The 16,129-nt window shown below is 45.8% G+C and overlaps 1 protein-coding gene across 1 annotated transcript in view; it reads left to right on the top strand.

Annotated features, from left to right (window-relative positions):
• The first annotated feature begins 5,670 nt into the window (after nucleotides 1-5,670).
• The window catches only part of MAML2 (mastermind like transcriptional coactivator 2), a 205,390-nt gene continuing 194,931 nt past the window's right edge, over nucleotides 5,671-16,129 (top strand). The window contains exon 1 of the mRNA XM_079297879.1: nucleotides 5,671-8,170. Coding sequence (XP_079154005.1) covers nucleotides 7,775-8,170 — 396 coding nt within the window. The 5' untranslated portion in view covers nucleotides 5,671-7,774. The remainder of the gene's footprint in view (nucleotides 8,171-16,129) is intronic.

Genomic DNA, 16,129 nt, shown 5'->3' with positions numbered 1-16,129 from the left:
AGAATGATAGTTACAACAAACAGGACCCAAATGCAAAGATCTATTTCTCCTTTGAGGAATCAGTATAGACTGTTGCAAGGCAACAGAGGAAATATTCTGCAGTCCTGACTGCATTTGCAGCACAGTAGTCATTCCTCTCTTGAGAAAGTAGGTGATGAGTCACAGTATGGGCGTCATACAGACTGAGTCTGGCTTAGCCATCTAAATGAACACATGGGCCCACACTGCTGTCTCTGATAAGCAGCTGGGGCAATTTACTGAGATTTTAAACAGCAGGTTATATATGCAAACATAATGGCAGCAACTTGGAGTAACTGCACTCCTAAGAGACTGGATTAATATGCCCATGCAAGATAAGCAAGAATTCTTCCACTGTAACTTAACAGAAGGTAGGAATTAGAAACAGGATGCATGGCTTACCAGAATTTCATTAAACCCAAATCAGAGTAGATTTTTCAAGGATTTAGGAAGGTTTAAGTATGGAACTGTCCATTCTGAAAAATTGTACAAGAACTGTAAATGTGCACTTGCAGCCCAGAAAGCCAACTGTGTCCTGGGCTGCATCCAAAACAGCATGGCCAGCAGGCTGAGGGAGGCAATTCTATCCTTCTGCTTTTATGAAACCCTACCAAGTTTTAAACTCAAAGAAGTTAAGTATAAATGGACATATGGAAGAATTTTTTTATTGTGAGGTTGGTGAGGCACTGGCACAGGTTGCCCAGAGATAGAGTGGATGCTCCACCCCTGGAAGGGTGTTATACTGGTATACTGAAAGATATCCCTGGCCATTATGATCCTTAAAGGTCCCTTCCAACCCAAATTATTCAGTGTTCCTGTCCCTGTATTTTGGGCTGCATGTAAAAAGAATCAGTTACAGCCTAAGATAAAATGCAGGGCACATCTTTTGAATCCTACATCTTGCTGTATGCACATACTCTGTTAGTGTTTTGTGGTTGAACAACTTAGTGAAAGACTGTTAACACTCTAAATTCTTTTAACAGGTTACTCTTTTAGCAGCAAAACTAATGGAATCTGATTTCTCATAGATTTGTCCATAAGTTACACATTTATATTGCCACTTTACTGAGAACAGATATGGTGATTGGGTAGGCAACTGCTGCCAGGTGTATTGCTTAACAATGAACATCTGCTGCCTTTTTTACATAGGCTGTACCTTAAATTTATCATTCACTACCTTTTTCCAGCATTCATTGTGAGAAATGAACTGCTTTTACTTTTTTAAGGACTTGAAATTCAGCAATGTTTTAAATGCTATTAAGGTGAGTTAGTAACATCAGTACTCCTTTGCACCACATACAGATACAAGATATACAAAACCAGTAAAAAGTAAAAAGATTGAAGCTTGCTGTCAAGTAAACTTAGATTGAAGATGTTCTTTCCATAACCTGTGGATTAAATACATAAAATTCTGAGGTTCTGTATGTCTCTCTGTATATTTCTCTGGTTACCAAAGCTGAAGGTTTCCTTTATTCCTTCTCCTCTCTCATCTCTGTTCTTCTGGGAATATTGGTGGGAACACACCCATCAATTTAAAAGTACTCGGGAATCCATCTTGAATATATTTCTTTTAGTTACTGAGACATCACTTCTTTCTGTTAACAAATCTCTGTATCGTTTGGCTTGCTTCTCTAGAACGTGACATACGTTTGGTGTGTAACTTTATTCTGAAAAAGGAAAATCATTCTCAAATGAGTTCTGTACCATGTAATGGAGTATGTCTTCTTAGAGCCTTCCTGATTGGTCGTAATTTTTGTTACTACATAAATTTGCTGAAAACTCAAGACTATAACTTGGCTTAAAATTTTGTTGTCAAAATGAATGGTTGATCTCTCATTTTGCTACATTAAAACAATTCACTACCAAAGTAAAGCATAAGTTTCTGAAAGTCTGGCTTGCTGATTACAGGTAATACTTCAAGAATACATCTAGTTTGATTGAAAATTGAAATGGTCTGTTCTACTCATTTTTTGATATCCCAGACCTTGTTTCTCACCTCTTCTTTATTCACCTAAAAAGCATGTGCTATCTACAGCATTTTTTTCCCAAATCCTTGTTTTTTCTGTTGCTAGCAGGAATACAGAAGTATTCTGATGGAAATTCTTGGTAGAAAATGCTTCCATAGAGGTTTCCTAATTTTGGCTGTGGTATCACCAGTGGGACTAAGAAAATACCTTAAATTGAAATCACTCATTTGATTTGGCAGGAGCTGATGTTTTTGTGTGTATTGTGTTTTTTAAACTCTGATATTCCCCTCACTGAGATGAGAGGAAGTGATAATATTTTTGTGGCTGTTGTTCTACCTGAAGTGTTTCTAAAAGACAGCAAATGTGAAGTGTCATTACATCACTTTTACATTTGTCTTCACCACAGGAAGTTTAAAAATTGTTTAGAAGAGTAAATATGTAAAAATTTAGATCAAATTTTCCAGGTCTGTCTGCAAATGCTAGTAAAGCATGAAGTACAAAGAAGACTCTTACCCCTGAGACTTTCTATATATAGAGATAATCACTAAGAATATTTCCAGCAGAAAAAAAAAAAAAGTGCAAATATCTAATGATGGAAGAAGTTAGAAATCTGACTAGTCTTTTCATGGTTTTTTTTCCACATCAGAGAAGCTGAATGGAGTTAGGAGGTGAGAGAATAAAATGTTTGTTCTAGTAAGATATTTAAATTGTTTTTAGTGTTAATTTTGGAAGCAGTAGCTCTAACTAAGATAAAGTACCTGTCTTAATGGGACAATGAGGAAAGCTCAGTATGTTATTAGACTTTGCACGGGTGATTAATGATCATACTTGGAAATTACTTTAGTTCCTGTGATGTTTTGATAATCTGCTCTAGTTTAAGTTCTGTAACTGGAGACGGTGATAATGATGAAGTTCACACAAGGTATTTATGCACAGGATCAGGCTGACTAACACGATGTGCTTCTGGGACAGCAAGTTCTTTTTGGTCTATATTCTGTCCAGTTCTTGTAGTGAAGTATGAAAAGAAACAATTTTTCTCCCTGTGTCCTTCAGTTTTTGGAAAGAAAGTTGTTTGCTAATAGTAGATAGCTGTTACTGTCACTTTTTCAACAGTGAAGGCTTCTCCTGTTTCCAAAAAGCAGCTATTTTTAGCACCTCAGCAGGCAATAACAGGCAATTCCCATGCTTAACTCCTATAGTTTACATTTATTTGGATAAGTAAAGGCTTCTAGTTTTATCCTTTTTTAAGTCTGTCTGGATAAACAGAGTGGGCTAGTGTGCATGTGTGCTACACAAATACTTGTAAATACAATACCATTCCAAGAGAAATATCCAGCACACACAAAATAGACTTTAAAAAGATGCCTGATTCTGCTTTAAGAAGAAAGAAACACCAGTTTCTAATCTGAATTTAGAGATTAGACAAAAGAATGTGAAACAGTACTATCTATTGGCCAAGGAATAATATGAAAAATATCTGAAAATATATTAAAAGAATCTGATAATAACCTCATCAGTGGCTCCATTTCCCTGATTAGTTGATGTGAATTTTGGTAATTGTCTAGGTGGTAAGTAGTCACATGGGGTTGTTCAGCATTTCCTCCCCTGTTGTTTATAAATAAGATATAAGCACAGTTTACTTGGATTCATTATTATTAGTTAAAAAAAAAAAAAATCCACACAAGAAAAACCAAACAGAAATACTCTGTTCAAGATTGCTTACTTTACAGTTTAAAGAGAGCAGCAATTGCAAGCACCACAATTGAAAGACAGGAAAACTGACTCGGATGCAGAGTCAGACTCTGCTTCAAAATTAAATAATTTGCCAGGTGATCAGCATCATATATGAGCCTAGCTGGGAATACCCCAGGAAATCAAAATGGCAAAGAACCCTCACTGAAAAGTAAATAATGGAAATGGCTGAAAAAGCTCCGAGTTCAGAAAATCCTCTGTAGGATTGACATTAAGTATATGCCCTTCCAGTGGAGTTAATATAACTTTGAAGCAATTTGATAGGTGATTTCTAAACACAGATGAACGAGACGTGCTGAAACTAAAGCATGCAGTCAAGATTTTAGGCAACACAGGTTCAGCACAGTCTTTTTGTTCCATTTTTGGAAAGTTATTAGCATGATGGGATGTCTATGGTGAAAATTCCTGGCTGTGAACCCAGCGCAAATTAGTGCTTTTCTCATCGGGAGGGGGCTGCTAGTTTGGGAAACTCAGAGCTTCGGCAGCAGTAGGGGATTCACACAGAAAAAGTGCTCAAGCATGACAGTTCATGTGAGATTACAATGTCAGGTAAAAAGGTTCACAAATTAGTGTCAACAGAAGGAATAAAGTAATTAATTGTTCAAGGACCTGTTATTTAATTTCATCCTGAGTGTGCTTACAAGAATGCCACTAATGGCAAGGGATGTTACAACGAGTTCAGAACCGTCTTCTTTTCAGAAAATTGACAATCAACCAGTTTAAAACTGATAGCAGTATCCAGGGGCTGGTGACATTCGCCAGGATCTCCTGAACAAAACTTGGAAATTCGGAAAGCCGAGAGATAGCCGTGCGGTGTTTCCTGCTCGGAAACACCAGGGGCAGCATTCGCTGCGGATTGAGCGAGCGGGGCTCGCAGCGCAGCCTCTCGCCTCGGAAAGGAGAGAGCAAACCACAAACCGAACTCTCGAGATGCTGCCTGGCAAAAAGCGGATCTTAAACGTCTCAAGTTAAATGAAAAAAAAATGTCTTTGTTTGGAAAGATGACTCTCTGAGTTGTAGGAAATCTGGTGAGAGAAGAGAGAATTCCTCCAGCTGTCTTGGTAGCTTCCTGAGCAGCACCATGGATTTCATATTCCCACAGGCGCTTTGGAAACCCCGGTCAAGCCGTCATTTAAAACACTCTTGCCTATTCTCCATGAGATTCATGTGTAACTGTTGCAAGTGTGTTCTGTGTCTGACCCCCTTTAAACACAGCAATGACATCTGAGCTGTAAAGAACAAACAACAGCCCAAGCAAGGCCTGAAGCAAAGGAAACATTGTCTACTATTTTACAAACATTATAATTTCTTTTTATTTTCCAGCTGTGCCAACCCACTGTTTTCAACAGATGTAAGCTACTGTTACGTATCAAATAATAACCCACTCTTCCTCAGTTGTTCAAGATTAAGCAACAATAATAAAAAAAAAAAAAAAAAAAAAAAATCTGTTTTTCCTGCTAGCAATATTGCCTTCCTCTGAAGTTAGCACAACCCCAAACCCTCGCCCCCAGACCTCATCCCTCAGCAAAGTCTCAAAGCATTTGCTGAGACAAACATGGGTCTAAACATGCTGGAGGCTCTGGCTGGTGCTCACCAAGCCAGAACTTGGAAACCCACATCTTGGAATAAACCCTCATGTTTGTTGCCACATGGAGAAGATGTGGGTCATGAAATTGAGGGCTTTTATATTTCCTGTATGTCTAATCCTGCATATCTTTTATATTCTGGGGGATTTTCCAGGAATGTGTCACTTCATCACTGACATTCAAACTATTTATTTGCATGACCTTGGAAGGGGATAAAAACACCTGAGAGGGTTATTGTCAGCTCCTCCTCATCCTCAGTTTAATGGTCTCAGTATGCTGAGATGAAATTTGTGTATTTTTCTGACCGGACCCGTTGAAGAACTGAAAGAGATAATGCACCCATCTACTAAGGGCTGTGCAGTCCCAAACAACATTGGAGGTTTTCCATTAGGGATGTGTCTCTGCGTGCTTGGGGGCCATTTTTATTCCCAGAGGTATTTGGGAATTTGGCTAATGCAGCCACAGTAGTACAACAGCATATTGCTTTAATAAAGCCGGCCAGCTCCCAGCTATTTCTGCATCCTCCTTCACAGCTCACCTACAACAACACGCAGAACCTGACAGCTGCCAGTTGCAGCAAGGCCAGTTCCAGAGGCCAGATCTCGCAGTCCAAAATTGCCCTGCTCTAAATAGGGGAGCTGGCCGAGAGAAGCGCTAAGCCTGCGGCTTTCCCGGGCAGGAACCACAGTGCGGGCGCTACGTGACTTGCCCCGGACACCCAAGGAACCCCTGTCAGCGCGGAGCTCCCGCATCCCGAGCCTGACCTCGCGTCGTGCGCTCGTCCCGTGCATGCGAGCGCCCCAGAACGCGCTGCTTATTTTTATACCGTCTGTTCCAGAGAAATCCAGCCGGTAGAGGAGCGCAGCGCCGTGATTTATTTGAGAACTCCCTCGTACTCGCCTGAAGGTCTCGCCGCCGGGGGAGGAGGGAGAGCGCGGGAGGCTGCGCTCCTCGGCAGCTGCTCCGCGCCCGGCCCGGCACCCAGGTAGAGGGCGAGGAGGGGAGCGGGGATTTCCTCGGCTTCCTCCCATGCACATACCTCCCGGGGAGCGGCAGCGGCCCCGACTCCCCTCGGCGGCCGCTGGGAGGCTCCGCGCCTCGCCCCGGCCTGCCGGGCGCCGCGTCCCCGGCCGCGCTCCCTGCCGGTGACACCCGCCTCCCGCCCCCGCTCCGCTCCGCGCCGCGCCGCGCCGCACGGAGGGGCCGCGGGCAGCTCGGCACCGGCACCGGCACCGGCACCGGCACCGCCCGCCGCCGCGGGCATGGGATATACAAAAACACAAAGGAAAAGTGGCTGCTGGACTGTTCTTCTGGGGGCAAAATGCTGCAAGTTTGTAAGTGCAACTCTTCGTTTGTAATTACTGTCTGAAGAGGGGCTGGGTTGCTTGTTTGGGTTTTTTTTCCTCTCTTCCCCTTCTCCCCTCTTCTCTTGAAACTGTACTTGAAACTGTTCAATATCTGGGAGTAAAAGGGAAAGTACGCGAGAGGAGTTCTTTGCCTGTGTCCGTAGCTTGCTGCTTATTACTAAGGGGGGAGATGAGCACTGAAAGCAATACGGATTTATCCAGTGGCTGAATTAAGTGAAGGCGAAGCGTGGTTTTGGAAATCCGCTGACTGACATTGTTCCGGACCGGGGGATCTGTCTCTGATTTTTAGAGGAACTACAATTTAGCGGCAGCCAGCCGGACACAGTCACCACGCCGCAGAGTGGCCAGCAACGAGCGGGCGAGAGAAACGAGAAAGCACAAAGACTGAACTAACCCGACCCTCCTCCTCTTTCTCCTCCTTCCCCGGCTCTTTATTTGCACATTTACTAAAGACTTAAAAGAGCGGAAAAAAAAAAAAAAAAAAAGAGAAAGAGACAGACCCCAACAAACCCACTCCAGCTAACCTACGATATTTTGGTCCGCCGGGGGTTTCTCCGCGCCGCCGGCCACGGCAATGCCTTAAATTTTCACTTCAAGGGATAACACCCCCCGCTCCCCCGAAATAAAATAAACCAAATAAACCTGCCAAGTCTCACTCATTCCCGAGGGAGAGCTCCTTCGTCCAGGGATTCATTTCGAAGGCAGCGGCTCGCTTTATTTGGCTTTTTTTTTTTTCCTTTTTCCCGGTTCTCCTCCCCCGGCGGAGCCCCCCCCGTCCCCCCTTACCGGGCGCCCCTCGGCCGGGGCTGCCGGCCCGACCCCCGCCCCTCCCGCCGGCCGATGCTGGCGCAGCCCTAGCGACCCCCTCCCGCCCCCCGATCTGTCAAGCCCCCGCGGGGCCGTCACCGCCCGGGGGCCGGGCGGGGGTGGGCTGGGGGCGCGGGGCTGACCGCCCTCCGCCCCGTCGCCAGCCCCCGGGCTCGGGCTCCCGCCGCTGCCCCCGCCTCCCCCCCCATCCCCCCCGCCCTCCTCCATGCGGCAGTGAGGACCGACCCATCCGGAGGGCCAGCACCGGCAGCCAGCGATGGGCGACACGGCTCCCCCCCAGGCCGCGGGGCTGGGGGCCGGGCTGCTGGGGGGGGGCCCGGCGGCGCCCCGGGTGCACAGCGCCATCGTGGAGCGGCTGCGGGCCCGCATCGCCGTCTGCCGCCAGCACCACCTCAGCTGCGAGGGGCGCTACGAGCGGGGCCGCGCCGAGAGCTCCGACCGCGAGCGGGAGAGCACCTTGCAGCTCCTCCACCTCGTGCAGCAGGGGCAGGGCGCCCGCAAGGCCGGCAAGCACCCAAAGGCGGCCGCCGCCCCCGCCGCCGCCGCTGCCGCCGGCGCGGCGCCCCCGGACTACCACCAGCACCTCCTCGGCAACGGCGGCATCAACGGGGAGCAGCCGGCGGGGGAGCAGCGCGCCTCGGCGCTCCTGGCGGTGAGTCACAGCGCCCGCTGCCGGCGGGGAGGCGCCGCGCCGAGCCCCCGCTCGCTCCTCGGGGCGCCCGCCCGCCCGCGCCGTCCCGCGGGTCCGGGGGTGTCCGCGGGCCCGGGGGTGTCTGTGGGCTCGGAGGTGTCCGCGGGCCCGGGGGTGTCTGTGGGCTCGGAGGTGTCCGCGGGCCCGGGGGTGTCGGTGGGCTCGGAGGTGTCCGCGGGCCCGGGGGTGTCTGTGGGCTCGGAGGTGTCCGCGGGCTCGGGGGTGTCTGTGGGCTCGGAGGTGTCCGCGGGCCCGGGGGTGTCTGTGGGCACGGCGGTCTCCGTGGGCTCGGCCCGATGCGCCGCGGGGCGGTCCCTGACGGGCGCTGGACCCGCGGCGGCATCGAGTGTGTGAGGAGCGGTGTGCAGGCGCCGAGCTCTAGGGGCTGAGGGAGTGCGTGTGCTCTTCGAAGGTGTTTTGGGACTGCTTGGGGTGTTGTTTGGGGTTCTTTTACATCACGCTGTGCGCTTAGAAACGCGCCGCGCCTCTGCCGTCGCGCCTTGCCCGGGCGGTGACAGCGGCATCCCTGAGGAGGCACCGGCAGCCGACGCTGTCAGCGCGTCCCCGAGCAGGGCTGAAAAGTAGCGCTCGAGTATCACCCGCGCTCAGAACTGTCCCCCTGCCCCACTCCATCCCGTTCGCCAGGGCTTCAGGAACCTGTTTTAGGTCATTTTCCCTGGAACTCGGACCGTGCTTACGGCCGGGGCAGCGGGCACTGCCCGGGGCGGAGCGCCCGAGCCTGCGATGCTCAGTTTGTTATTGTCACCCCGAGTGTTTCGCGGAGCAGAGTTACGAGAGTTTTCCAGGCACTGTAAATGATACGCTGACCTTTTGCAACTGGAAATTGCTCTGAACATGTCAAGGAGGCGAAGCCTTGTCTCCTGTTACTTTATTACGAGCAGTCAGTGCAGCACGCTTTCGAAGGCGTTTGCTCCGCTGCGCTGCCTCCCAACTCTTAATTCTCGGCACACATGCGAAACACTGAGAGAGGAGTGACTGCATCCTGATAGGCCCGCGGCTGCTCTTCGAACAGCTGAAAATAGATCGCTCCCTCTGCTCCAGACATCAAACTTATCTTTCCTAGTGCCTGACGTATGCTAAAACGGGACCTTTGTGGTCGTTTCTCCCTTCTCACCCGTGCGGTGCGTGGATCGACGTTTGGGGCTGCGTTACTCAGCATCATTCGTGAGGGTGATGATGTAAGCGTTAAATGCGATAACATTGTGTCCGAGGGGAGTTTAGGCGCTTCCACCTGACTCAGTGTTCAGATTAAATCTCCCCACATTCCTCATCACAATCAAGAAAGCCATTATCTTATTTTTCCAGTGTGTATTAATGTAATGTTTTACACTTGCCTTATGGGAAAGAAAAAAAAAAAAAAAAAAAAGCTTTTGCCTAATAGTGTATGTCCCAGAAAAATTCACTTTCTGAAATCAGGCAACAGGCCTATGTGGGGGGTTTTGTTTTGTTTGTTTGTTTTGAATGTTTTTTTTTTTTTTTTTTTTTTTTTTTTTAGTTGTTACTATTATTATGAAATAGCTGGAGACAGCTGTTTGGAAATGCTAAATGAAACAACTCCCAAGAAAATACTGAAAGATTTTCATCTTTTAAGTGCAGAGAGGTTGTCCTTGTTTCTGAAATACCATACCACTAATGGCTAGTAGCCTGCTGCTTGCTGGAGATGCTGTGCACGGCCCTAGCTCTATGTTGCATTTGTATTACCTCTCAGAAAACTCAACACACACGTGTCCTTGAGAAGCAAAAGGTCTGACAAAGTCCCCATCATTTTTGCACACTAGCCTTTGGTAATCCTGCTGACAAGGTGTGTGACTTCAGTGAGCATGACGTTTGGTGCCCTGAACCATGTTTTGACACTGAGTTAATGCTGGCTCATGAAACAGCATTGTTCTAATGGAGTCACTGCACATCTTCCCACTCTATGCTTGACACTGACATTCCTCATTTGCTGTTCTGATTAAGAAACAGAAAGGCATTGGTTCAAAGTCATATCTCTGTGACACAGAGATGCACCTTCTCTTTACCAAGAGCTCCTTTGAACATTGTTGCAAATATTAACAAGGAATAGTGAAATACATGGTGTCTGACTAGGGTGAATTCAAGTGGCAGGGGGTCATACGACTTTGAGGTAGTACAGCTTTGTGTTCCTGTTCTTGAAAATTCAGAAGGCAGAGATGGACAGGAAAGAACAAAGTCTTGCTTTTCCTCTGGTCATAGCTGGAAAATAAATTACCTCTGCCAGTTACTCCAAGGGTACTTGAAGAGGAAGGACGAGGTAGACTAAGCATGTTGTCCTGGGCATCATAAATGGATGGGAAGAGAACAATCTCTAAGCAGAATTCACCCTCTATGGAGTGATTCTCAAGAGGAAATAGAGCAGAAACCTTATATGCACTATTCCTCTTATTCCAGATTTATTCCTTACAGCAGATGTGAGGTGCACAGGGTCCTGGAACAAGGGGCAGCTCTGAGTTTCAGCTGTGGCAGGTACAGCTCTGGCACAGGGAAGCCAAGACACTGAGCCTGTGAGACTGGACACATACCCGGCTCCAAGGGGAATGTAAAGCTCCACATGCCTTGCTGTAGGTCCACCGGTTTAAAGAAAAAACAACCCCACAGGTCCACACAGATAAGTGCAAAGGCAGTCAGGACTCTCTCTGGGGAGTTCTGGCTGCCAGGACGCTCTTTGTCTGTAAAACCCAGCTGGGTTGTTTCCTCTGCTTTGCAGGTCCCACTGCTCTTGTAACACACACGCCTGCCGTGTTTAGTGGCATTGGATGGGTCATTTACACAGTTGGACTCAAAAGTAAATATTTGACACTTGGTAACATTTGAAACAATGTTTCCTTGAACATATCAAAGAGCTTGAACCTATTATCTGACGTTGTTGATAGTATTATTTGATAATTATCTTTTCCCAGTGGGCAGTTGAAAACTGGCAGAAGAGAGAGTTTTCAGAGGAGTTTGGTTTGGCCTTAATTTAACAGTGTTACTTTGATTTTTGAGAAAGTATCTTTGGCAACAGCATTTTCTAATTGGAGGCTGGGGATCAGATTTTTTTTAGCTGGACCAATGGATGTGGGTGTGTGTGAATGAGAAATTTATTCTTCGGGACACAGCTAGGGAAGCTTTTGTACTTTCTGCCTTCCTGCATTTCCCAAGAGCTGACATTTGTTTATTTATATGGTGTTGTTACTTTTCATGGTGCAGAGTGGAGCAGATAAAATATTCTGTCTTTCTTTTACACATACATCTATATGTATGTATATGCCCTCCAGCACTTAGCTGTTTATACTGTTTATGTTATATGTAAACAGTTAGCTCTGGAGGGCATTCCTCAGTGGCTTAAGCACTGAACTGGTAATACCAAAGCTCTTGCATTGCTGTTTCAAGTCTCTGGCAGCCAATTCATTCCACCATCCTTCTGATGCTGATCACTGCTCATTTTGCTCTGTGGGAGCTAGGAACTCTGTCCCATGGGCATTAGTGTATTGTTCTGGTCAGGTTCTTTCACTGCAGCCACCACCCCCATGGCTCTGAGTGTGTTAAGCGATGTTTGGCATCAGTCACACGTGACTTGTTCTACTTTCACCCATCTCACAGTTGTGCTGAATTTATCATGTAAGAATTCATTTCAAATAACAGTTAAATACATTAATGTTTTCTGTACTTGGAAAAGTGACCGTAAAAGTGGTCTGCTCTCCAGATGCAGTCTGCAAGCAGGTGAAAAAAGAAAAGGGAAAACAATACCATAAAAGTGATGTATCCAAGGAAGAGGGGAATGTGTTAATTCCTCCTGCTCCCCTAAATTCTCATCAACAGCTGTATAAATCTAGAAGAGTCAATGGGCTTGTCCCAGTTCCCAGAGGACCTCAGTGGAAAACAAGGTTCTCGGGCTGGTACCAAGAGCCAAGACTGACTTGTAAAACCTTGATTTAGGCAGTTATTTCATGTGGAGATCCTGAATTAATTTCCTTAGGACTTTTTTTTTTTTTTTTTTTTTTAATGATCCACACTGTTTGCTGAGGTTTGGCCTCCTCTGTGTTAGTGTTAAAGATCCTTGAGTATTTTAAAAGGAACAATTGTGCTCTGATATCTTTGCCCAGCTGATGTTTACCCCTATCTCCCAAGTTCTTTGTTTTGTTTGCTGCTTGGCTGCCAGGGTAGCCTTCAGAAATACCTGCATTTTTTGGTTACGAATGTATATAACATTTGGAAGTACTCTGAAGCAAGCAGGATAAGGTGACCAGCTATGGGGTGAAAAGACATTACGATGTGGTGAGGACAGGTGAATCAAAGCACAAACCCCTCTGCAAAGCTAGAGTCCAGTCTTTTGACTGACACAAAATTTGGTGCCAAAGCAATGGAAATGTTCTGTTTGTGAGGTACAGGACTGTTGTCCGCACCTTGGGCTTCTGCAGGAGCAAAGCTGTGTTCTGATAATCACAATTTATGTAGCTGAGTCAGGTAAAAGGAGTAAGGCACATTTCCTATGTGGGTGGAAAACATTGATCTGCTGTTATGGGCCCTCTGGCCTGCTGTGAGCCATTTGGTTAGGATGAGCATGGGTGCCATTTTAAAATCTTTGTTCCCTACACTGTGAGAACATTTTCCAGACCATAATCAAGAAGACTCCCTGGAAGCTGCATAGAAGCTGTTTTTAATGAGGATTTCAACAAGTGAATTTGTTAAATTTATGCTAGTATGTTGGAGCCTTTTCAGGCCCAGCTCTCCCATCAAATCTCTTGCCCACTTTAAAGATTTGTAAGTTTTGAATACATTTCATGAAAGTGTCCATTCACAAACTGTTTAACAGACTATTTCCACCACCAAAGTTTCTGTAGGCAGTGAGCAGAGGAACAGTGTCTCTGCCTGGACTGGATGTGCTCTCCAAAGCCAACTCATGGGCTTATTAACATCTGTGGTTATTATGGTATGTCCTCTGACAGAGTTCTTGCATCCCCTGCAGTACTCAAATTGAGTCCCTGTTCTGTAGCACCACAACAAAGGAAAGTGATATTCAGCTTCTGCTTGTTCTGCTTTGAAAAGTGTGACTCCAGCAAAAATGTGAGCTGGAAATCTGAACCTTAAAAAGGTGTATCTGAGTCAGAGAAACTGTTTTGCCAAAAATTTCACTCTCATCACTATTAGTACTTCTCCCCTTGTGAAGAACACTCCCTGCAGAAGGAATATGTGGGGTTCAGTTAGGTTGCAGTGACCAAAAAAAGCCCCAGCAGCTCGGTTGGTCAGGTTAAGAAAGCCCACAGTGCCTCTCTTCCTAACTGCTGTCAACAGTGCCTTCTACCCAGCTATTGTCTTCAGAGGCCAGTTGTAGTCTGCTTTTCTTATGAAGTCTGCTGCCTTATGAAACTGAAACTTCACCACTGTCTCGTTATTGGAAAAGAATTGCTCCATCCAGGTCCCTTTGATAACTTTGGGAAGGGTGGTATCTCCACTGCTTCATTTATATTGCACTCCCTGTTTGGTGTTGGAAGAGCTGGAAGCTGGCAAGCTGCTCCAGCTAACAAAGCACTGGCATAGAGGTGCCAGCTCTGCCAGAAAGTGTCTCTGTGGTCTTGCAAATGTCTCTTGCAGTGCCACTATTTCCCTTCTATGCTTTAGCTTTTCTGGTGGTACAGTGTCACTAGCACATGGAACCTTGGGATCTGCTGAAAGCTCAACTGTACATGACAATGTCCTGACACCATCACAACCTGGAATTCAAGCAGGTGATTAAAGCAACCACTGTGTAACACCTTAGGGAGCACACAATCAGCTGCAGGGTGCCTAGAAGAGCTTTGGCCACCTGGCTGCTCTGAAGAGAGGAAGAACAAGGTCTTTGCTGTTTGACCTCTCTCCAGCGTCTGCATGCCAGTATTCTCCTGTATGAATTCCCAGTGGTGGTACTTCCAACAGGAATAGGATGAGGCTGATGGGATTCTTGACAGGTCTGTATTTTCCACAAATCTTAATCACCATCTGTAGACCTGAAAAGGATCTTGCCTATATCATGCTGCTTCAGTTTGGAAAAGCTTTGGGCAGTGAAAGAGGCGGTGGTCTTGGCTGCAGAAAAGAAGGAGTTGGTGCCGAGTGAGATTTGGATCAAATTTTCAACTTAACAATACTAAGATACAGATTTTTTTTCTGTGCTTTTTTTCCCCCTTTTCTTTTAAATAAAAGCATAAACAATTTATGCCCTAGATTTCCCTTGGGAAACTCCCTATAGCCACTTGAGAGCCAACTCGTAAATTTGTTATATCTTGTCTGATTCTTCCAAAGTGTTTTTAGATGCAAGTAATCAGTCCCTATAGTGCCAACACAAATACCTAAATCAAAACACCTGCAACTCTCAAGCAACAGTTTTTAGGTAAGCATGCTGTAAATGAAAATCCAAGTGTTTTCACTCTGACTCTAGGATCTATTCCACAGATTACTCCTGTTATTTCACTTCCAAGAATCTCAGTTTCTTCTATGAAAGATACTATTTATCACTTCTGTAAAGTGAATTGAGATGTGATGTTGAGTTTTATGGCTCAGAAGCCAAGTTCATTGTTGATGGAGACTAAGACAGGAGTTTTGAATGTTTGCTTTGACAAAGCCTTTGAGGATCTTCAAATCTGTCCTTTGACCCACAGATCTGAGTATTGGAAATACAAATCTGAATGAGTCTTTTGCATAATCACTTGACTCCAGACTTAGGTTTTCATGGCACCATGTTGCCAATATTCACAATAAAAGTGCAAGATGTGGCAGTGACCCTTCTTTTTAGGAGAGAAAAGCTTTTTTTTTTTTACTTTCTCTTCATAATCATGAATGTGTATGCTTTATATTTTCTTGATTTCCTTGCTCCTGATTCTGCATCAATTCATGCTCAAATTCATCTCCCAATTAAGTCATCTGTGCTCAAATTTCACGTACTTGATGCTTCAGCAAACTGGGAGCAGAGTGGGACTGGAACTGAGAGCATATACACAAGTCATCAGCTTTCTCTAAAGCTGCAGCTTCTCCCCAGTGAAAGCAGGTGAGAGTTACCTTGCCCTGCATGTGTTGCCTCCCCTCTGGTAGTAATGGAGGGTGCTTCACATTTGTGGCTCAGGATGAGAAAAACACTGAGAAATATTACCTAATGGAATAATTTACACAAAATTCTAATAAACTAAATGAAAAATTACCATTTATTTTAGTTTTATTTTGATCACACCTCAGATCTGTGGTTTCACCTGCAGGTGTTGGCATTTCCCTGGAGAAATTTCTTGTATTCAGAAATGGCTCCTGTAGCTATTTTTATCTGTGTCACTCAATTATAATTCTGATGTGCTTGCAAACCCAGCTGAATCAAGGTGGAGAGAAATTAGTACCAGTTAGAAATCAATGTGAAAGTGCTTCTGACAAGTAAGGATGTAGATCTTGCAAACCCATTTACCTGCTGCTGCCTGAGCCTGAAGCTGCCTGAAAGACCTGGTAAGGTCCTGGACTAGCAGATAAAACCCCAAGAGGGTTCATCGTGGCCACCCTGTTCTGAAACAAAACATGCTGTTTTGCAAGAGTCATCCTGGTGGTAGCCTGGCTTTATTGTAGATCTCTGCAGCCACCTCCCTAGAGTAGGTGTTACACAAACACCCAGTGAGAAGTGTGCCCTTCCCTGCTTAGCTCAGAGCCTCCAGAGACAAGATAGACAAAAAATGGAAGGAGGAACAGAAGCACAGAAAGGTCAAGTGTCTTGCCCAAGGCCAAACAGCAGGTCAGTGGCAGAGCTGGGAACTGAGCCCAGATTTCCTGACTCCTAGTCCAGCACTCTATTAATCATCTCTGCTTTGTGTTCCATGGCCTGTTACTGATCACAGAAAATGTGAGGATGACTTTCCGGCATCTTCAGAGTTGCTTCTTCGTTTTGGAAACTAT

This window comes from Erithacus rubecula, assembly GCF_903797595.1.
Source record: "Erithacus rubecula genome assembly, chromosome: 1".
Classification (NCBI taxonomy): domain Eukaryota; kingdom Metazoa; phylum Chordata; class Aves; order Passeriformes; family Muscicapidae; genus Erithacus; species Erithacus rubecula.
This window is presented reverse-complemented; position numbering and strand designations above follow the sequence as displayed.